We start from the raw sequence: 23949 nt of genomic DNA, 5'->3' as shown, positions 1-23949 counted from the left end.
AAAAAAAAAAAAAAAAAAAAAAATTATAGATGCTGTTGTGTTTAACTCAAGACACTGTGACCCTTACAAGGAGCAAGACCAATGAATGAGGAGAAAAATGGGTGGGTTTGAAGGAAAACAAACCTAACCACGAGGCTGAGCTAAGGGGGACACGTGCTTTTGCTTGGGTGCTTTTACTTGGGTGGCCAGAGAGTAATGGTGGGGGAAGTTACAAGGATCAGCAGGGAAGGACAGAGAACCTGATGTTCCTGAGACTCAAAGCATCTAGAAGGCAGCTGGGGATCCATGTCTGAAGGCCACGAGGGAGATCCTGTGGATCCCAGAGACTTAGATGAAAATGAATTGCAGTCAGAACTGTACAGAGATAACATGCACAGGAGCTAATAAAAACGCACACACGGCATTAAGTACACCACACCTCTTACTGTGGTCAGAACGGAGCATGAGCGCCAGCCAAGAAAATACTTAGATCCCACATCAACTATAAATTCCAGGGAAGCATAGTTTGTAGTAACACAGCCAGGAGAGGTTCTGCCCTGAAAGAGTCCTGTGTAAGATAAGAGTCCTGTGTCCTAGATCTCTCTACTCCTTAAGTGCTGATGAATTCCACTGGGACTACTATTTTTAAAAAGATTTTTACTTTTTAAAGATTTACTTTTATTTTATGTGTATGAGGCTTTTGTCTGAAAATATATGTATGTGTACCAAATGTATGCCTGGTGCCTGAGGAGACCAGAAGAGGGCATCAGATCCCTTGGAACAGGAGTTAGTTACAGATGTGATCTGGCATGTGGGTGCTAAGAACTGAACTTGGGTCCTTTGGAAGAGCAGCAAGTGCTCTTAATCTCCATCTCTCCGGGTCCAGATTGTGTTTTTAATTGTGTCTGTGTTGGGGTATGGGCATGTGAGTGCAGTTGACCACAGAGGCCACGTGGGTGCTGGCAATGGGACCCAGGTCCTCTGCAAGAGCCATGATAGCTCTAACCTGCTGAGCCTCCGCTCCAGCCCCTCCCTGGGACTTGTTTACTGTTTGCTCAAGAGGCTGATGGTGTCAGACTGAAGCTTGATGCAGTTAATCCTGTCTTTGGGTAGTCAATATCAAACCATCAAAGAACACAGCTTCTGCAAGCTGGTCTGGATTTTTAAACTAGCATTCACTTTGTTCTATCTTTAATGAAATTTTCTGTTAACTATTTATGTTCCAAGAGAACTTACTCTGATCTAAATAAAATTTTTCACTGATGGATACATTTGCCACTTTGGCTCATAGTGACTCTTGATTCTTAGAGGAATTTAGGTTTGGGCTTGAAAAGCAACAATTACGACATCTGTATCCCATGGAGACCTGTATTTCTATCTTCCTCTGTGTCCTGTGGATAACTCTTCCATGGGTGGGTCTGCAGCCATCCAGCTTCTTTTGAACATCTCATCTATCATAATGCAATATGCTACCTACCCCACAAGAAAACAAAACACTCTTCAAGAACAGTAGTCCTTCTCACTTATTAATTACCAGGGTATTGATTACACTTAACGTTGTCTTGACCTAAATTTGTCTAATAAGAGAATGGGAGACTAAGTAAAAGACATCCATCTCTATAATACTGTAAAGCCATCTGAAGATCATGTGAGAGAACGACCAACTAACATGTGAAATGCACACCAAAAATAGGAATTAAGCCATCCAGACTGTTTGTCTTTTTCTGGACTGTGAGGTTGCAATTTTTGTTTTTCTAGTATTTTCCTAACTCAAAAGAGGAAAGTAATCTATAAAGTAATATATATATATATAATTACTATTATAATTACTATAATAAAATTATATATATATATATATAATTTTTTCATTACAAATCAATGAATGAGCCAATGTGGCATCACATGCCTGTAATCTTAGCACTTGGGAGGCTGCGACAGGAAGACTGATATGAGGGGCCAGCCTGGCCTACACAGCAAGACCCTGTCTCAGCCAGGCAGTGGTGTCACATGCTTTTAATCCCAGCACTTGGGAGGCAGAGGCAGGCGATCTCTGAGTTTGAGGTCAGCCTGGTCTACAGAGGGAGTTCTAGGATAGCTAGAGCTACACAGAGAAACCCTGTCTTGGAAAAAAAAAAAAAAAGGACCCATCTCAAAAAACCCAAAGTCTAAGTAAACTTTCCTACTGCCTTCACATCAAGTTTCTCTTTTTTGCATGCTGGCCTGGAACTTGAGGCAATCCTCCTGTCTCAGCCAACCAAGCACTGAAATTTACAGGTGTCAGCTATCTTGTCTTGATGGAATGATTTACTAATACTTTCTGAAAAGAGAATTGCTATCTACCTCTTCTTGAAAACAAAAAACAAAAAACTAGCAAATTAGTTTACTAGAGTAGGCTAGCTAACATCTCAAATGGTCCTAATGTAAAACTCGGGCCGAAATTTGATTTGCACCAAAGGATAGTTAGAGAAAAACAAATGCATGCTGATGATTCCTTGTGTTAGAGAGCCAGTGCTGAAACATCTCAGTGTGGTGGCTGAGGAGCAGACACTGGCGGAGAGGAAGGCGGTGTCAGAGCGCCTGGGTCTGAGCCTCTAGCTACACAACTGGACCTCCATGTACCTCAATGTCTTCAATTCTAAAATAAAGATATGCACTGCACTGCGATGGTAGAAGGATTAGACAACCATGCGCTTGTGTCTGTGTGATGCTTTGAACAGCAGCAAGCATATAGCGAGAGGATATAGCACTTACTCAGCAAAGCCATTAACACAAGGCATTTGCTAGACACAACTCAATCATTAGATGGAAGGCATATGATATGTACCTGCATAGAATTGGCTACTATCACCGGCCACATCGGTTTAAAACAAACATGTTTAGAATGTGTCTGGACACAATTGTAAACCCTCCTTACCTCATCGACAATGACATGAGACACATCAGCCAGAAGACCATCTTCCTGAAGTTTCCTTAGCAAAACTCCGGTGGTACAATACAGTAGCCTGGTACATTCACTAGCTCGAGACTCCATCCGGATCTGATAGCCACACAAAGAATTCTGCGGGGAGGACAGAGGGGCCATGAGCTCCTGGCAAATGAGCTACAATGGTGCAGCACAGGAGCCCGTGGTGGTGCTCCATGCAGCACAGGAGCCGTGGTGGTGCTCCATGCAGCACTCCAGGCAGGTCTACTCATGCACTTTAGTATCCATTTCAAGTTGGGTGTGGTGCTCACACCTGCAGCTCCAGCACTCAGGAGGCTGAGGCAGGAGTATTGCTGTGAGTTTAAGGCCAGCCTGGGTTACACAGTGGATCCCAAGCTGGCTTGGGCTACAGAATGATATCTTACCCCAAGATGCCAAGAAGTATATCTCTGTGGTTCTCAATTGTGTGAAGCTATAAGATTTGTTTTGATAATTTTAAATTTCTTATCTTATTCAGTGTGCCCAAGTGTAGGCTTGGGCAAACTATGGTGCACATGCAGAGACAGGGGGATGACTGTTGGTTCTCTTCAGCCTCGGGATCCTCGGAGCCCCCTTTCTTACTTTCAGGATCTGGATTCAACTAAAGTCATGAGGCCTGTGCACAGCCACCTCTACCTTCTCAGCCATCTCGACAGCCATCACTTATTCTCCCTCTTTGAACAATCTAACATTCTTATCTACCTTGCTCTCTTTTACTGTTCACTGAAAAGAATGGAACCTCTTAGGGATACCTTCCACAGGAAAGACTCAGAAGAGACAGTAAGCCGTATGATATATATCAAAGTCAAATCTGAATTATGCGTACTCTTTGAATGGCAAGTAGTAACGTATTTGAACGTTCGGTTATCAGAACTAGTATAGTGTACAGTTCCCAAGAGCAAAGCAGAGTCCAGCACTCCTCACGGAGGCAGAGCGAGAGAGCAAGCCTTACCCTTCCTCCCGGGCCACTCTCACAGCCCAGCTCTTCGCACACCCTGGTGGCTAAGCTCACCGCCGAGATTCTTCGGGGCTGGGTGCAGACTATGTTACACTTCCTGGCTCCACACTCATCGAGAAGCAGATCTTCCAACAGGAAGTGTGGCACCTGGGTGCTCTTGCCACTCCCCGTTTCACCTGCCACTACCACCACCCGGTGCCTCTTCAGAGTTTCCACAATTGAGTCCCGGTGTTTGAACACAGGTAGCTGCTGTCTCTCCTTCAGGAGCCTCTGATACTTGGGTGTGCTCTGCAGCCTCCTGAAGAGGTTCCTAACAGGCTCCAGGTCTTCTCCACTTGTTGGCTCCAAGGACAGCGCAGCAAGATCGTCATCGGAAACTAAGTTTTCCCAGGATTCCTCGGGATCCTCGGAGCCCCCTTTCTTACTTTCAGGACGCTGCTGCTGTTGCTGCAGTTGCTGCTGCTGCTTCAACTTACTCAAGAGCTTGGCAATAAAAAGATCCCGTGGTTTGTTGGTTTCCATCTTATTGAGTTCTTCCTTTTTCTTCTCTTCATCACTCCACTCCAACCAAACATCCCGGTATGTAGGAGGGAGTAACTGATGGACAGACTGAAAAGGAAAGCAGCAGCTACGTTAGACTGTGCCGACTAGATCTCAGAACTCAGTACACGCAGACATAGGGGAGTTGACAGTCTCTTAAAGTGCAGCTTTATTCTTAAACTCTAAAGTCATTAAGAGAAGAGACACACGCATAGGCTGTCAATATATAAATGGCACACCATACTCTGGTTTTTTAACTTAGTGGCTATGTGACTGGGTAGGAGTGAGGTAATGCCTCTGCATTTAAAAATAGCTAACAGAGGACCTGTGAGCACGGTAAACGATGGAATGAATGTTTAATAAGTGTTCCTCTAGGGCTAGTACATACTATGTAGATGAACCACAGAGCATTTGGAAACACAAAGTTCCCTGTGAGATCTGGCAGTGGGACAGGGCTCTAAGTCAGAGTACTTTAAAGGGACGACACCAAACGGACCCTTCAGTTATTCTACTTGCCTGCTATCAAAGAACGATTCTCTCCGTGGCAGCAACAGTCACTTTTACCAAGCACACATAGCAAGAAATAAGACATGAACTTTGGCAGAAGTTGGAAGACACCAACTGTGTGGACTCCTACTTAGTCAGCGTATAACTTCCTGTGGGGTCTGAATGACAGCAGCCCCACAGGATCACGTGGGAAGGCTGGGTTTCCCAGGTCAGGGATCTATTTGGAAAGATTAGGAGGTGTGGCCTTGATGAAGGAAGTGTGCTAAAGGGAGTGGGCTTTGAGTTTTCCACCAGGTCCAGTGTTTTTTTTCTCTCTCTCTCTCTGCCTGCTGACTACAGAACAAAACACTAAGTTCTCAGCTACTGCTCCCACACCCAGTCTGTCTGCTTCTTGCGGTTCCGATCCTGTACTGACTCTGAAACTGTGAGCGAGCCCCTAACCGAATGCCTTTTTTTGTTTTTAAATAAAAGTTGCTGTGGTCAAGGCGCCTCTTCCCATGGTCTTCGCGGCCAAGCAACACTTCCCATGAAGACAGAGAACAAGTGTAGTATACAAAGGAAGTGCTGGCAATCTAAAATGTAAAAAGAGCCTGGTGCTCTCTCAGAGAGTGTGTTCCCTCAGTAGGACTTTAGTCTTTCTTTAAGCCCTAAGCACATAGTAACAGAACCTAAAATTGGAACTGGAGCCACCTGTCCGCATTTGAGGCTGAAAGACCGAGTTTTCTGGGACAATCTTTGTTGCAGAATGGCCATCTGTTACCCCAGATCCTCAGAGTTTAGACTTAGAAGCTCTGGCACACACACACAGTGGAGTATACTGGGCAGACTCTGTCTAGACACAAACTCTGTTTGCTTTATCCATGCCTTCCACAGAAAGCCTGAAAGTAATCTTATGCAATGCTTTCAGTAATCCCATTCGCAGAAGCACATTTCTCCATGCAGAATTTTCTACATGGCATCCTGTCTGCACTGAAGGACATGGGTTTTAGAGCCTTTGGCCTGCAGAGCTTTGCATCAGGGATGCTCCACTTGCATGGATGTCTTTGGAAGCGTCAAGGCCTAGAGCGGCTCACCTGCCCCTTCACTAGCCGATAAAGGGCTAATGTCGCTCCCAGGTGCTGGGCTTGCATGCCGTCCTCTGTTAAGATTGTAGGACACACAACCAGCACGTCATCTTCAGACCTGACGACCCTTACCCTAAAAGCAGAAAAAGAACAATAAAACCTTTTAAAAACAAACTGATGAGGTCAGATCAAAAAAAGTCAGCAGCTCATTAAACTTAAACTTACAACAGTCGCTAAGTATTCCACGGGAGGCAGTGCATTAGACAATGATTTACAAGCAAAGGGAACTGGAAATGAGGAGTTTTAGAGTTTCTCCAATGCCTACTTGAGCCATGTTTTGCTTCTGAGATAAGGTCTCCCTCTACAGGTCAGGCTAGCTTTGAACTCACTGGCCTGGAACCCCCGCCTCAGCCCCCTACGTGCTAGGATTACAAGCATGAACCAGCAAGCCTGACATCTCTAAATGTTTACACAATTTACAAGAAACAAAAGGCTTTCACTTCACCGTTTTCTAAAAGTCATCCAGTTAAGCAGGAAAACCTACCTGCATTTCCAGTATCTACCTACGGCAACTTTCTCAAAGGCAGGGTTTGGACTCTTGGGGAGATTCTTCCTGACCCAGTCGATAAGAAACTGTTTGGGAGATTTTCCAGTCCAGCTTCGAGCAGTGTAGTCAAAGTTCCGTACATCGTGAGGTTCTTTCTTTTTACCTGAAATGGAAGGCAAAGACTTGTTCTGTAAAATGGTAAGAGCAATATGACTTCTCTGTGGCGCGAGTGATCAGCGTGCTCGCCCTTTTAAGAACAGCATTTCTGAAGGGACCGGGTGAGGAAGGACCAAAGGTTCTTCTCTAGGTGGGGCATCCTTGTCATCTGTGTGGCCCGCAGAGCCTCCCCCAGCTTTTGCTGTTGTTGCTGTTAGTTGTGAGACGCTGTCTCACGTGGCCCGGGTGGACCCGAACCTTCATTTGCAGCCAAGGATGCTTCTGAGTTCCTGCTCCTCCTTGTCCTCTTCCCACACCTGGCTGACCATGAGGACCTTATGCACAGCCATATTTACTGAATGACAATATTTGGTGGGATGCCCTCCACTTAGTTACTGGAAAAAATATGTCACATGCCATTTCTCTGCTTAACACAGCCATCAATACCCCCTTCAATGGCTCCATGGTATATCTAAAATTAAGTACTCATTTTTTGGGGAGGGGGGAGGTGGCTCGAGACAAGGTTTCTGTGTGTAGCCCTGGCTGTCCTGGAACTAAGAAATCCGCCTGCCTCTGCCTCCCAAGTGCTGGGATTAAAGGTGTGCACCACCATTGCCTGGCTTAAATACTCATTCTTGGTAAGGGCCCTAAAGGCTTCTGTGGTCCACCCCTACTATCATGTGTCATTCCTCCCTTCATGCTGTGATTACACTGGTCCTCAGGCAATTCCTTAAATGTTCAAAGTGTGCTTGGCCCAGTAGCTACCAGCCTTGTGGTTAGAAACCAATTACAATTTCAAATTGTCAGTCATACTAGTCACATCTTAAGTATGCCAATATTCATATCAGATAACTCAGATATAGTTTGTCTCAATTACAGAAAATCTTTGGAATAGTGGTGCTATAAACTCACTTTACCAAAAGACTTGTAACTTATTATCTCTCTTCTTTGGAGTTTTTCTCCCCACCAATTTGCCACTAGGCTAACACCTGACCATCTGTCAGACTATCTGCTTGTCCTCAGAACTAAATACAAGGAAAGTAGCCCCAGCTCAAATTAGAGCTCTCTATTATTATTATTATTATTATTATTAAAATTATATCTGTATGTGTGTGTCTGTGTAGGTGTGGATATATACATATGAGCACAGATGCCCATAAGAGGGTGTCAGATCCCCTGGAGCCAGAGTGTGCTTCTGACTGCTAAGCCACATCGCCAGCCCTGCTCTGTTGTGAAATGTCATTATTCTCTGAAAGCACAACTCACTGTTTAAAAATCTCTGTGCTCACATTCCATCTTAGATTACACAGAGAAAGAGGTTGGGTTACTTGTTCACATAACTCCTTTTAATGTGCAATAATGATCCAATGAGTATTACTGAAGGAAGGAATAATGCTAAAACGTCTACCATTTAATACAGGTGTCATATAGTCTGTCATATAATCTGATACAGCACACAAAGAACACAACTGGTGAGCGCAGCAATACTCAGGAATGTACGACCCCTCACATCTCGGGGCCATGGAGACGAGGGAGGCAGGAAATGAGATTGTTTGAGTTGCGCCTTGGCACTAGGGGTAGCAAGCTAGGCAAAGGACTGGAACTGTCAAATGACAGATGTCGTAAGACCACTCAAGTGGCTGGAACATCGGAAAACAAAGTGGAAAGATACAAGTGAATACGAGTGCAAAAGCTCTCAAAAGTGATGAAAGGCTTTGGGCTTGTAACTGATGTCACGAAGGTGTTTCCCTGGAGAAGCTGGGACACACAGAGCTGCAGAACACTTGTTTCAGTGTGCGAGACCCTGGGTTTGATCTCCAAGACTGAAAACCACAGAAGCAACAAAGAAAGAAGCTTTAAACAGAGAGCTTGCATTTACATAAACTCTCATTCATATTTTCCAGAAAGTCAATGTCATAGTTTGCTCTCTGTTGTTAAAAAGCACTCTGATTAAAGATGGCTTTGGGAAGAAAGGGTTAACTGGCTCACAGTTCCCAGTTCATAGACCATCACTGCAGGAATGTTCTCACCTCCAGGGAAACCCTGGGGGGTGCTGCTTGCTGGCTCCCCTCGGCCTCATGCTTAGCTAGCTTTCTCACACAGCCATGGACCACCTGCCAGAGAACGGTGCCCTCACAGCTGGCCAGGCCCTCCTAAATCAGTTATCAACGAAGGAAACCCCTCACAGACATGCCCAAAGACCAGTCTGATAAAGCCAAGGCTGCTTTGTCAGGGACCAGAAAGAGAGCTCGCTGTGGTAAGGGCATGCACTGCTCTAGCAGAGGACCCAAGCTTGGTTCCCAGAACCCATGCGGGGCAGCTCACAGCTGCTTGTACTCCAGATGGAGAGCGCCCAACACCCTCTGGCTTCCTCGGCACCCATGTGCACAAACCTGCCAGCAACACCCCCCCACACACACACACACACAATTTTAGGCAGTGTCAGGCTGACAGTTAAAATCTAGCTGTCACACGTTGAAAATGAACCAGAGAGAGACAGGCTTGGCTAACATCTCTGCAAAGACAAATGGTTCTGAGCGAGTTATCATTTTGTTATCACCTAAGAGAAAACCCCAGGAAAGCACAGTTCTCCTGTCAGCTGAAGGAGTCTGCTCCCCCGACTTTACCTTTCTCTTCCTCAGTAGCAGCTGCAGATTTTTCAAATAAATTCAAGTTTAAAGCACTTTCAGTTTCTGTGGCTAGAGGAGGCTTTTTCTTCTCATTTTGTTGATGTGAAATCTTTATGGCTGGGTTGAATATTGGATGGTCTTCTAGAGTTTCCATTTCTATCAAGGAAAAAAAATGTTTAGTTTTATAGATTTGCTTTTCATGCTTTGTATTTTGCAAATAGAGCTTAAAATCATGTCTTCTCTTTCTTTTATAACCAGTTACTTAATAATTCTTAATTGGAATCTATGTTAGATGCCAAGTGAAATTTAGTCACTTTCATAATGTATAATAAAAAGAATTAGCGAGCTGGCGAGATGGCTCAGTGTTGCACCAACTGCTCTTTCAAAGGTCCCGAGTTCAAATCCCAGCAACTACATGGTAGCTCACAACCATCCGTAACGAAATCTGATTCTCTCTTCTGGAGTGTCTGAAGACAGCTACAGTGTACTTACATATGATAAATAAATAAATCTTAAAAAAAAAAAAGAATTAGCAATTATAGGCTAAAAAAATAAACACTTTCAATAGAAAAACGTACACATAAGATCCATTTGCGTTTCTTTCTTGAACAGAAATAGCATTTACATTATAAATCTAGGATCAGCAAACTATGACCTACACTGCCAAATCCAGCCTACTGCCTTTTCTGTATTCTCTGTGAGCTAGCACAGTTTATAGCTTACAATTATTATTAAAAAAAAAAAAAAAAAAAGAGGAGAGGTGCTAGGGAGAAAGCCAGTGGCTAAAGAGATCTGACTTCAGATCCCCAGTGCCCATGTGACTGGTGGCTGCCAACAGTGTTTCTCTGCAACCCTAGAGCCTGGGAGAGGTTCCTGGAGCAGGCAGGTCACAGGAGCTTATTGCCAGTCAGTCTAGATAAAACAAAGGCCAGCTCTAGACTTTTGAGATCACGTCTCAAAAAATAAGTTCCAGCTGGGCATTGTGGTACCTGGCTTTAATCCCAGCACTTGGGAGACACAGGCGGGCAGGTCTTTGTGAATCTGAGGCTGCCTGGTCTACACAGTTTCAGGACAGCCAAAGCTACATAGAGAGACTCCGTCTCAAAACAACAAAACCTCACCACTACCTCCGCTAAAAAAACACCAAAACACAAACAGAAAGAAAGACATTGGCACTTGGCTTCCACATGTGCACACATGGGCAATGCATTGTCACACACATGAGACCAGACACATGTACAAAATAAAGTTATTCAATGACCTGGAAATTACATGGAATATATAGGTTAGTGTTTGATTACAACATAACCCTCCAGTTTTTAAAACCGATATGGCTTCTCTATGTTGAAACACTTGAGAGGTTGTAGCAGAGACTGTGACGTCCACACAGTCAGCAGCGTTGGTCATTTGGCTTGCTATCGTAAATGGTTAACCAGTCTTCTTAAGTCTGAACGGTTAGGAAAGCAGAGACACAGAATTATGACTCTACAAGCAAACACGTGATAGGGTCTTTACCTCTTTGGAACTTTCTTATTTTCTCTTGAGCCTCTTTCTGGCCTTGCTTGTTTTTTTCTAGTTTGAAGGCGGCGGCTTGCTCCTTTGCGTCCAGAAGTCTGGCTGCAAGGTTCAAGTACCTTTGGTTCTTTTCCAAGTAAAATGATGAAAATAAAATAAAAAAAAATTCTAAGAACAGTTCATGTGTGACCACTACATTGTGTCAAAACCTATGATCCTTAGACCTAGCACATCTACTTCTAGAACTTTCCAGAGAGAAATAAAACAAATACAAGACACAGAAAAGGGTGGAGGGAAACTCAGAAAACACAGGCTCTAACTTGACTGAGCAAATGCTGCAGAGCAGAGGGCTCAGCACCACTGACTCCCGTCTCCTGGGTTAATAGAGGGCAGCAGATTGGAAACACAGCAGCATGTGGAAGAGAGGCACGCGAGCGCTGCTGGGAAGTACAGTGGTCACCACCACAGCAGCACACCTCAGTCTCCTCTTCTGGGGCTGCTCTGTGTGTAGACACACACCAGAGTGGAGTAAAGACTGGAGGCCGACTGCCTCAAACCTACCCACTCATTCCCACTTTCCTCTGTAGGGCGCGATGCAACCATCCCTCCATTCCGCTTTTCTCTTCAGTGCTGTGTAATACATTCATGTCACTGTCATTGTGTAGCCTGCCCCGATCACAGCCCAGCTAACTTTATATGCTGCAGAAGTAGAGCACTGCACACAGTACAGAGTAACAGCCCAATTCAGTCTCCAGCAGCCCCCAGAGAACACTCCTTGCCATCTCTCTGGTTCTGACTGGTCTAAGTACCTAGTGTGTGTGGCGTTATACGGGATTTGACTTCTGTGCCTGGCTTGGCTTCCTAGCGCAGGGTCCTCAAACTCCATCAGAGTTAGCCTGTGTTGCAGGGATTTCCTCCGTCTGTCTTCACACACACTCTTTACTTCCTGGCTTGTCCTTTGCGTGACACAGACTGCACTTACATCTTACTATTGCTATGAATATAGCAGAAGGAGAACTGTTGGCTCATATGGTGTGATGACGAATCCTGATAGCCAACTGGACAACATCTGGAATCAACCAAACCCAAGCTGCTAGGCATTCCTACCAAGAATTTTCTTTCTTCTTTTTAAAAAATTGTATTTTTTTAAAAAAGTGATTTATTTTACCTTTATGTGCACTTGTGTTTTGCCTGCATATGTGTCTGTGTGAGGGTGTCAGATCCCCTGGAACCGGAATTATAGACAGTTACGAGCTGCCATGAAGGTGCTGGGAATTAAAGCCCGGTCCTCTGGAAGAGCAACAGGTGCTCTTAACTGCTGAGCCTCAGGAGGGATTTTCTTAGATTATCTAAAGAAGGCAGGCTGGCCTCCCCCTAAGTCTGGGCATAATGTGGCAGCCCACATAAAAGGCATGGAAGAAGGAAGCTTTGCTTTTGTGCCTGCTCAGCCTCATTCTTGCAGGCAGATCAGTCTACCCTGTTGCTGTGCCCAGGACTCAATGTAGCTCCTCCAGGATTCTAACAGACTGGAAACCGCCGCTCTTCAGGAAGCCTTCCAGACTTTGGCACCAGATTGGGGCTGCAGAGACCTGCAACCTAGGGAGTGAACAACTAGCAGATTCTCAGCCTTGCTGTCGGGAAACTGCCATTGTTGGACTTCCTGGGCCACACGTAGCAAGCTAGCTTGATAAATCCCCTTCACACACACACACACACACACACACACACACACACACACATGCACAGAGTCATTTCATCAGATCTGTTTTTTAGAGAACCCTGATTAATACACGTGGGAATTCTACTTTGCCTTTTAAAGAACCGTCATTCCCACCATGGCTGTGCTTACGCTCCCTACAGTCACCAGGTCCCCACTCCCCATTCTAGCAGTTCTGTGGGCTTTGGAAGCAGCTCTCCCAAAGAGCCAGAAGGCATCTTGCATCTTCCTGGAAATTAATGATGCGGAATATCTTTCCATGGTTTAGCCATTTGTGTAATTTCTTTGAAGAAATGTTCCTTAGCCTTCAATGTACTCAATATTGCAAACCATGGTAAACGCTATTCAACTGGACCTAAAGTGTCACGTTCTTCAAGCTTGTGCTAGCTTTGCTCTCAGTTGTCAAATGCATTTTCTGGCAAGAAAGATCTTCTAGTTTCAAGTGAACCCAGCTGCTTCCTCCCCCGTGGCAGTGCTCAGCCGTGCCCTCTATCTCTCCGTGTGCGCACGTGTTTGTTATAGCCAAGGGTGCCGTGTTCGCACTATTTTTTCTGCTCTGAACCACATTCTTTGCCCATCTGGATGGACTCTCGAATCCCTTAAAGTCCACTCCTGTAAAGTTCTGAGCCAAGGCTCCAATCAGAACAGTGCCTGCTCTGAATCACTGAGATTTCTACTGCCCTACACAAAGTTTTTTCTTTTTTACTCAAAGTGATTTTAAGGCTTGTGTACACAACGGGACTTGTGCCACTAGAGCAGAGGCTGTGGACGACTCCTATTTCCAATAGGGTGGGAACACCCGCTGAGTTTTATAGTATCAAGCCAAGCAGTGAATTCTGCTCTCTGTCAGAATCAGGCGGAATTTAGCATCCTCATCCTTTCCGTTCGTTCCTCTCAAGGTGCTTTCGGATAGCAACCAAATGGGAGAGATCCCCAGGGAGGACAGGGGCAAGGCCTTTGGACTTAAGGATTCTCAAGATTTTATTTCCAGTCACAAAACAGGCCTGGGCCACAGCACGTGAGTCCTCAGAATCGCACCTATCTGGGAGGGAGTCAGGCCTTTCTTGGCCAGTTTGTAAATCTGATCCTTCAAGTCGTCAGATGTCAACTTCAGCCACATGGGGACGCTATGGCGGTAGGTAGCACGGACTGGGACAGGCCCTTCCTGGGAGTGTGCATGCGACCCATGATGGTGGAGGTCTGGCAGCAAAGAGCCCTACACAAAGTTATATATGTGTGTGATTCTAGTACAGGCCCACAATAGAAAATTTGTCTGTACAGACTATAAAGAAAGTTTCTGTCCCTCTCACCACTCTAGTTCTAGACATTTACATTTTTGTATATCTTTTCAAATATAGTACAAGCGTCTATCAGTAACTGTTCTTTTACACAAATGATCCATCATATAGAATGTGCTACTTTGTGTAACTTCTACCACAATTTCCTTATTCATTTGGCTAGGACAAATGAATATTTGTCTATTTTGTCTATTTGAACATTTTTACTATTTGTAAAGTGGCTCTTAACAATGGCATATAAAGTTGTCATTTTTCTTAAGTCGGTATCTGTATATAAAACTGTTAGGTCGTTGGACCTGGAAAGGGCATCCCAGCCCCTTGCTCCTCCATGGCTTCTGCTTCAGTGCCCACCTGGAGGTTCCTGCTCAGCTTGAGCTCCTGCCTTGAGTTTCCCTCATGATGGGTTGTAAACTGGAATAAGCCTTTCCTGCCCAAGTTGGTTTTGGTCATGGAGTTTACCATGTACTAGAAGTCAATCTAAGGAGATGTTAGCTAGAGTGGGCAGGCGCTTACCCTTCCCCTGAGACAGAGTTAGAGGGACAGTAAACGTGTGTTTAATTTTATAACAAGAAGTCAGCAGACCCCATTACACTCCACACCTCCCTTAACCTAGTACTTCAGATCTTTAAACTTTGGTTAATGCATAGTGGTATCTCATAATAGTTTTCTATTTTCATGACTAGTAACTTTGAGTTATTTTAGCATGTTCACTGGACACTCATATTACCTTTCTGAGGTATCCACTTTTAAAACATTTTTCATATAATTACACTTTTCTGTCTGCTTCACTTTCTTCTTGTAACTTGACTTTTTCACTGTTACTGTTTGGAATCTTTTGTTTGTTTGTTTTTGTTTTTGAGACAGGATTTCTCTGTATAGCCCTGGCTGTCCTGGAACTCACTCTGTAGACCAGGCTGGCCTTGAACTCAGAAATCCATCTGCCTCTGCCTCCTGAGTGCTGGGATTAAAGGCGTGCGCCACCACCGCCCAGCTCATACTGTTTGGAATCTTAAGGCCCATATGCTAAAAGCTTAGTCACTAGTCTCTGGTGGTAGAGCTGTAGGAGATGGGGCTGTTGGACATTACATAAACAAGAGTGTGCCCTTAAAGTGGACATTGAGACTCCAGTCTCTGCTTTCTCTCCACCGTAAGGTGAGCGGCTCTTCTACCCATCATTACATTACCTGCCTTACTACAGGCCCTGAAGTAATGCAGCCAAATATGCCCTCCAAAGCTGGGAGCCAAGATAAGCAGTTTAACCATCTTAAGGTTGCCCCCTTTGCAATTCTGTCAGTGGTAGAAAGCTAACACGTTTAGCCTTAAGTTTTTATCTTGTCTGCAGATACACATTTTTCTTTCCCGACTGCTGGCTTCTCCTGTATGGGAACATGCCTTGCCTTTCTTCTGTTGCTCAAAGAATTTAGCATACTATTTACCCGTAACAGTAATGTTAAAACATTTCATTATCTTATAAACATGGGAGACATGTAATTGACACTCACTAGTTACTATGTGCCAACTTTTTACCCATATGCTACTCTGCTACTTTAAACTCACTTCTAAGACTCATTTCTCCAATTTACACGTGAGAAAAACAAAGAGGAGATAGGGCTAAGCCTTTCGCCTGGGAGCTGGAGGCCAGACTCAGAGCTCTACTCACGGGGTCAAACTTGTCTTCGTCCTCTAGGCCTTTAGAGCCCTCGCCCTTCTCCTCTTCGTCCTGTTGCTCAGCATATCTCAAAATCCACTCCTTCATATTCACCTCCACGGTTGTCTCTTCCTTTTTTGTCTAAAAAGAGAAAACAAATATCTGAAAGATTGAGTTAGAAAAGAAATTATTAAAACTGATTAAGCTCTTCTTTTCTGAGCTCATCCTGGTACAGAAGAGCAGACAGAAACACGGCAAAAGTCACCAGGCGGTGGTGGTGGCGGCGCACGCCTTCAATCCTAGCACTGGAGAAGCAGAGGCAGGCAGATCTCTGAGTTCCAGGACAGCCAGGATTATACAAGAAACCTCTGTCTTGAAAAACATACAGACAAAACAAAACAACAACAAAAGGCAAAAGTCATGCTATCTGCTATGTAGCAAAGGACAAACAAACTGGACATTCTAAAAGAGTATGAATTTACCAAAGCCAGAGAATATTTGCTCACTGGCTTACAACCCCACCCCAGGGAGCCTGAGGGGGAGGACTGTGAGCTTAGGTCAGCCTGGACACACAGCTGGTCCCACCACATACTAATAAATACACTAGAAAAGCATGTCTGCCTTTGTATTCGACGCTGTTTATTACTGTATAGACGGAAAAGGAGTTAAACTAGTATTGTTGCTGAAAACAGTGATGTTTTACAAGGATGAAGTCTCCCCAGACATTTGATAATATGTAGCATTCTTAAGAGAAATGCCCTAATGAATTACACATCCCAGGGTCCCAGTGTTTATGTCCTCCTGTAACTCTCTTACACAAAGACCTCGGGCTTGCCCATGTGACTTCCTTCAACCAATACGACACTATTGAGCATGATTACAGCAGGAACTTACTAAGAATGTGTACATACAGGCACATTAACCTTGAGAAATAGCTGGACTTCCATACACGCACAACCTGCATCTGTGGACTCAACCATTCTCAGATACTGAATATTTGGGATAAAGTTGTATCAGTATTAAAAGTGAGACTTTTTTCTTGCTATTAATTTCCAAACAATACAGTATAACATGTAGCATTCACATTATTCTCAGAATTATAAATGAGCTAGATGAGAGGAAATACAGAGGTGATATGTCAAATACCTCGCTAGCTTGTTAACGTGCTTGTGTATGTGCCTTAGTACCTGAAGGTTTTGGTACCCCTGGGGGTCCTGGATCCAATCCCTTACAAGGACAATTTCACTTGCTCCAGGGAGCCAGATGTAGAACCCCTCTGAGACCACCACATGTGAGCAAACCTAAGCCAATCACAAAGGGAGCACAAACCAAGCCAACCACGTGGAAAGAGCAAAGCCACCCACGACATAGAAAACTGGCCAGTCTCTGGAAGAAGCATTAGCCACACAGGAAAGGGGCTATCTTGAATGCCCTGACACACTCCTCCTAGAACAGATAAACTTTCAGCTGACCCTAGTCCAGACTACAGAGGTATGAAAAACAAGGAACCCGACTGAAGTCACTAACCTATTGGGGTCATTTGTAACAATATAAAAGGAGACAGTGACAGAATAGACTGGAAACCCATTCAGTTATTTTAAGGAAAAATGCTATTTAACCCTAATATTTACATTCTTATGAACTACATGTGCCTTATGCTGATTTTTTAAGTTCGCGTTCTCTTCTGTCTTTCTTTTTTTCTTTCTTGCTTCTTTCTGTGTTGGTTTGAAGGGAAAATGGCCCCCATAGGTTCCTACAGTTGCACGCTCACTCACTATTAGGAAGTACGGCCTTGTTGGAGTTACTTGTGACTTGGCTGGAGGCAGTGTGTCACTGGAGGTGGGCTTTGAGGTTTCAGAAGCTCAAGGCAGGTCCAGTGTCTCTCTCTCTCTCTCTCTTCCTGCTGCCTACAAATCCAGATGTAGAACTCTCTGCTTCTTATCTAGTACCATGTCTCCCTGCATGCTGCCATGTTTCCCGCCATGACAATGATGGAGCTTTGTGTGGTCACAGTGTCTCTTCACGGCAATAAAAACCCTAACTAAGACTCGCTCTCTCTCTCTCTCTCTCTCTCTCTCTTTCTCTCTCTCTCTCTCTCTTTGATGAGACAGGGTCTCAGTAGCCAAGCTAGCCTTACCTAGGGATCCTCCTTCCCTTCCCTTACGAATGAGAGAATTATAGGTCATTTGTTACCAATCCCAGCCTAATTTTTTTTTAATGTTTGTGTGTGTGTGTGTGTACGTGCGTACACACGCATGTGAGCATATGCCACACCTGTGTGTCGGTGCCTGCGGATACCAGAAGAGGCTATCGGATTCTCTGGTGCTGGAGTTGCATAGTTGTGAACTACCTGACATAGATGCTGGGCACAGAACTCAGGTCCTCGAAAACACTGCAAGTCTTCTTAACCACTGAGTCATCTCTCCAACTGCTCAAAGATTCATTTTTTTAAATTACCTTCATTTTAGGGTCTTCCTCCTGTCTTTTGGTTTTCGTCTGCTGTGGAGGTGAAAGAGTAGCCTGTATTTGTACAGACTGGAATTTTGGCCTACTTTTAGGTTGCTGCTCTTCAAATTCTTGACTGAATCCTTCAGGAAGTGCATCTTAAAACAAAATGTGTTGAAGATAAATATGCATATGTTATATCAACTACACAAACACTTAAGCATATCCATAAGGCCTGCCAGGATCTAGAGCATCTAACTCCATTCAACCCTTATCTTCTAAGAGAAATCAGATTTTACACATCAGACTACAAGTTTGTGCCCTCATCAGATGACAGCTAGCCCACTTCTGGTTGCTACTTATTTTACCTCACTAGTTAAGCGTCTACATTTTCTTTAAAAAGCTATTAACTTATCTCACTTGGCTTTGTAGTGGCATCTACCATACATTACAAAAGCTTTCTGAGCTTTAGATCCTTATCAAGGTTTGCAACCACTGCCTTCTGCGGAGTTACTATTTATGCAAAGGCAGTCATAATTTTTAACCAAAAATCCAGGAGACAGAGCCTGCCTTAAAAAGGGAAGTAATTAATGACAACACTGTTTACCATCGGAAAGATTTAAGCAGAGCCAATCCAAGGCAGAATGAAGGTCACCTCCATGCAAGAGTGTATTGGTCATGGCATCTTCAATATCCTTAGTCTTAAAGGAAAATGCTTGTAAAGCCATGTATAAATCCTACCAGAGAGAAACAGAAGTTACGTTGGCTAATCTCATCCTTTTGCAAACTCCTAATCTCATTTTCTCATTCATTTTAAATCAGAGATGGGAACAGTATAATTTCAAAAACATTTTTTGTGGGGTGCTGGGGAGTATTTTTTGTAACCTGCTAAAGACTCTGGGCTCAATCCCTAGTACCCCCAAAATGAGGGAGAAAGAGAAAGAACGAGAAAGAGAAGGCTGGGAAAGTGGGGGAAACCCACCTTGTAGTTAAAATTTAAATGTGCTCATTATATAAAGATTTTGGGAGCCATACATTTATTTTTTCCTAATTTTTTTTTTTTTTTTGGAGACAGGATCTCTGTATTGTGTAGCCCTGGTTATCCTGGAACTTGCTAAGTAGACACGGTTGGCGTCAAACTCAGTGATCCGCCTGCCTCTGCCTCCCCAGTGCTGGGATTAAAGGCGTGCGCCACCACCGCCTGGCTTAAAGAGGTTTCTTTTTTGTTTTTGTTCTTTTTTTAAATTTAATTAATTAATTTATTTATTTATTTTTCAGTCTTTAATATCTCACAAAATCTCAACATGTTTGATGTATGTCTACTTAGTAGAAATGAACTTTTCCTTAATAATTTTAATAGTTACCAGGCAGTGGTGGCATACCTGCCTCTTACCCCAGCACAGGTGGATCTCTGCAAATTAGAGGTCAGGTCTATAGACTGAGTTCCAGGACAGCCAAGGCTAAAACAGAGGAACCCTATCTTGACCCCATCCCCCCAATATGTGTGTGTGTGTGTTTGTGTGTGTATATATATATACATACATATATATATATACATATATATATATATGTATATATATATACACACACAAACACACACACACATATATAATACATATCACACACACACACACACACACATACATACATACATATCACACACACACATATGCACATATATATGTGTGTGTGTGTGTCTGTGTACACTTTTAATAGTTATACAGTATATCTTTGGGTAGATATATCATAATTTAAGTACACATTTTTCTATATGTGAATGTTTAGAATTTTCTTCTTTAATGTTTTAGCGAACATCTCTCTGTATAAAACATTTAAATGTACTTCTATAGCATGATATTTAAAAAGCTGAGCAGAACTGGTTTCAAATCCAGATTCTGCTTATTTTGATACTTACTAACTTTATACTTTAATCTACCATTTTTCCAAGTCTCAAGTCTTTCAGTTGAAAAGATCAATTGCATTTATCTTGTGGGATTATCGCATCAGAGCATGTAAGCAGAATGCAGGGCAGAGTGTAACAAACAGGCAGTCAGTGACGTAGCTCAGGAGTATAGCTGACAGTGGATGCCTTATGTCAGTGTGTGCGCATGATCAATTCTCTCCTTGTGCTTGCAGTTAGAAACCATCTACATGGGATCCTAATAGAAGGTTTAAAGAGTTCACTTTTATCCCACATTTACAGCTGCCTCTAAATTGTCCCCAATAAATGCACAAGATCCTAGATCTAGTGCCCACCACCGGACGGCAGGGACAATAGCCCAGTGAAGCGGGTATTGCAGCACTGGGCACAGGGACCCGGCCCCGGGATGAAAGGTGGTGGTGAGAAAAACCTGTAACTTCTTAGCCGACAGTCTTCCAGAAATCGCTCCCCTGTAGCTGTTCTGCTTCTTATGCTCATTGATCACTCCGATAATTCTTTGCTCTAGTTTATTGTTAATCACCACCTGTTGAGGTCGAGAAAGTTTATTAGAAGCTAAATTATAGAAAACCAATGTGCAAATCATACAGTTTTTTATATTCCTCCCAGCCAATCCCAGGTTTTTACTAAAAGGAGATACGGTTATGGCTTTTTCCGGATTACTGTGCATTTGGCCACGTTGCTACGGCATGCGTAGATGGGACATGGAAACAACAGCACATAAAGCAAGGGAACAAACCCATCTTTAAAAAGCCTCCCGGGGCCCATGTCTGAGATCACTCTTGTGTAGCCAGGGTAGAGAGTACCAGGCCCTGCCTTGTCCAGTTAAGATCCTTAGGTTCAGATCTGCCTCAGGGAAAGCAGCCTAAGCAAACAGCCTCACAGCCTGGATACTACACTAACAAAGGACACGCCAGGGTAAAGTCACAACCATCTACCGAGTGACACAGGTCACAAGCTCTTTTGGGTCTCACTTAGTTTCCTATTTTTTTCAACTAGCCATTTATTCTCTATTGTTTAGCTATTTTTAACTGAAAAGTACACAAGTGTGTTACTGATAAAACAACCCTTCCCCTTTGTTACTTAACTAACTGGTGTTGAGCAAACCACAAACACACTGGAGGAGTTTAGCTGAGTTGGAGGATGGATACACAGGAAGCTATAATTCGGTGACAGTGCTCTCAGGAAGCACAGAAAGGTAATAGTAGCACCAAGAAATTGAACTGTAAATTATGGAGGACATCACTGGGACCAAAGGAAGCTTTATCCAGACTGTTTTCAACCTCTTAGAAGTTCTCAACATGCCTTTGACTTATATCTATTTAGTAGCTGGGGTATTATCTCTAAAAAAAAATTAAATACCCTATAATTTTCTTTTTACTCTAAGACATAACTTTAATTGAGATTTATTCACTTATTCATCTGTGTGTGTGTGTGTGTGTGTGTGTGTGTATGTGAGTGTGTGTGTGTGTGGTGTCTGTCACATACATCTGGGTACTTGTCTGTGTGTGTGTGTGTATGTGAGTGTGAGTGTGAGTGTGTGTGTGTGTGTGTGTGTGTGTGTGTGTGTGTGTGTGTGTGTGTGTGTGTGTGTGGTGTCTGTCACATACATCTGGGTACTTGCAGAGACCAGCAGAAGGCACGGGACCGACCGCTGACACTGGAGTCACAGGCAGTTGTGAGCTGCTTCATGTAAGAGTTAGAAAGACACCCTGGGTCCTCTGCAAGAGCAGCAACGCTCTTAGCCGCTGAGAAGCCTCTGTGTTTTACTCGAATGAGAATATTTCCTGAAACGAAGCAAAAACTTTGCTTACTCACTTTCAAAATAGATTTGTCCAGATTTGCAGAGCCACCAGAATCATTTGCAGAATTAAAACTGTAAATTTTTGGACCTGTATAGAATAGACAACAAATGGGAAATTTAATGATTAGTATTCATTGTACCATCTTAATTTTTCTTAAAAGGTTGCTAAATAATAAATCTCTGACTTTAATTTAATTCTTTCCCCTTAACTTTACCAAAGAATTTAAGATCTCAAAGTTAACATCTTAGGGCCAGAGGAAAGGGAAGACAAATACTACAACAAATGACTGTCAGGAACTTGAAAGACTTCAGTGAGAAGTCAGTAGGAAAAGAAAAAGATCTTGGTCTACAGCGAGACAGCTGTAGAACACTCAGGAAGAAATGTGTCATATCTGAAACTACAAGTCTAATAATTTGCCATTTACAGAGCATTACTTTCTAGGAGTAAGTGCGCCATGCCACTAGCTTATTTTCTCATAAATCCCCCCACCACACACACACACACACACACACACACACACACACAATGCTCCAAGCTCTTTTTTTTTTTTTTTTTTTTAAATATGAGTACGCTGTAGCTGTCACTGTAGCTGTCTTCAGACACACCACAGAAGATGGCATCTGGCATCTGGTCTCATTACAGATGGTTGTGAGCCACCATGTGGTTGCTGGGAATTGAACTCAGGACCTCTGGAAGAGCAGCCAGTGCTCTTAACCACTGAGCCATCTCTCCAGCCCCCTCCAAGCTCTTTCTTAACTCAAGATCTTTGGAATGTTATTCCTACCATGCTTTACACGATTAACTTCTCGACAGCTTCTGATTTCAGCTCAACTGTCAGTTTTCATGATTCCTCACTATTGGGGGAAAAATGAAACAAAACACCCTGCTAAGCACTCATGCGCTCTCTTTCTCTGAAGCTTAACAACTATAAAGCACGGCTGTTTGTGTGATTAGTAAATTAGATTCCTAAGCTGCTCTGGAGGCGAGGTTTCCATTTTTTTTCGGTCTTATTATCACCAGTCAGATGCTTGGTATTTATGTATCAATAAGCACATATGCTTTCAAGTTTTTTGTTATAGAAAAAAATTACTGCAAGCAAACAGATCAAACAGAACAAAACAACATATAATCTTGATGTTTTTGAAACTAGCTGAAAGAGAGGCTGGAACTAATCACCTTCAAGTTATCAATCTGCAGGGTAAGCAAAAAAAAATGCAAGGCTTTGACAAGCATAGAATTTTACTGTAAATCAATCCAGTGTCCAATGTGTAAAGTGTGGTTATTCTTAGGAAACACTGACTTTTCTGGAACATACAAGGATATCTATGTAGATAGATGCTGAAGAAGACATTAAGATCTGACAGGACATGGAGCTGCATCAAGCCAGAAGCACTTCCCTTAACAACTCTCTTAACTAGCGGAGTAGCTGTTCTGACAGCTCAGAGTGGATTCCTGCTGAACAACAGCAGATGCCAGGACTCCGTTCTTAGAAAGAGAAAGGAAAAAAAAAAAAAAAAAAAAAAAAAAAAAAAAAAAAAAAAAAAAAAAAAAGAGGGAGTTAGAAAGGCGAAGCCATGCTGTAACAGAGTTACTTTTGTAACTTTAATGGCCAAAGGCCCTTAAACCGATCTACAAGGCCACCCCACCCACTGCTCAGGTGTGGAAGATGTCTAAGTTTGGATCTCATCAGCACCGACAAGAAGCAGGGTCTGAAGGCAGAAGACTGGGCACTGGGTCAGGGCTTACCTTGCTTCACTCGGGGCTCCCGGGCGCCGGTGGGGACGGCGGGCGCCGGCCTGGCCACCGGCTTCTTGCTCTGGGCTTCCCCAACAGCTCCGGCCTCTGCACTTCTGGCTCTGGAAGCAGACACGGCGGCCCGCATCGCCGCAGCTCCCGGCGCCTTGTGTTTCTTATTTTTGCCGCCCATGTTTCCGCTGCAGGAGAGTAGTCTTCCAGATCCAGATCCCCGCTGCGGCACAGCAGAAACCCGAGAGCTCTTCACGTCTGCCGGCTCCCACGCCTCCACCCAGCCTCCTCCATCCGGGCTCCGCGGCCCGGGCTCCGGCTCAATTGGCCCGTGTCCTCAGACTCCGCCTCTCGGCTCCCGGGAGCGAGCGGCATCGCTGCTGTCGTGCGCCAATGGTCGCTAAGTTTTTAGTCATTGAACTGCCGGACTCGCAGTGGTTGGAAGAGAAAAGGGGCAGGACCCAGGCTAGAAGGGAGAAAAGTCACGCCGGGC

At 43.8% G+C, this 23949-nt stretch overlaps 1 protein-coding gene and 1 pseudogene across 1 annotated transcript in view; both read right to left on the bottom strand.

The window, feature by feature from the left end:
* The window catches only part of Dhx29 (DExH-box helicase 29), a 43631-nt gene extending 19687 nt beyond the window's left edge, over positions 1-23944 (bottom strand). Inside the window, exons 1-12 of the mRNA XM_021180562.2 lie at positions 23457-23944; positions 21724-21797; positions 20318-20431; positions 18574-18703; positions 17979-18124; positions 15534-15662; positions 10859-10985; positions 9341-9499; positions 6555-6720; positions 6020-6143; positions 3894-4508; positions 2894-3037 (exon numbers count right to left, since the gene is read on the bottom strand). Coding sequence (XP_021036221.1) covers positions 2894-3037; positions 3894-4508; positions 6020-6143; positions 6555-6720; positions 9341-9499; positions 10859-10985; positions 15534-15662; positions 17979-18124; positions 18574-18703; positions 20318-20431; positions 21724-21797; positions 23457-23637 — 2109 coding nt within the window. The 5' untranslated portion in view covers positions 23638-23944. The remainder of the gene's footprint in view (positions 1-2893; positions 3038-3893; positions 4509-6019; positions 6144-6554; positions 6721-9340; positions 9500-10858; positions 10986-15533; positions 15663-17978; positions 18125-18573; positions 18704-20317; positions 20432-21723; positions 21798-23456) is intronic.
* LOC110308176 lies at positions 13351-13763 on the bottom strand (annotated as a pseudogene).
* Positions 23945-23949: the final 5 nt, after the last annotated feature.

The sequence above is a fragment of the Mus caroli genome, chromosome 13, assembly GCF_900094665.2.
Source record: "Mus caroli chromosome 13, CAROLI_EIJ_v1.1, whole genome shotgun sequence".
NCBI lineage: Eukaryota > Metazoa > Chordata > Mammalia > Rodentia > Muridae > Mus > Mus caroli.
This window is presented reverse-complemented; position numbering and strand designations above follow the sequence as displayed.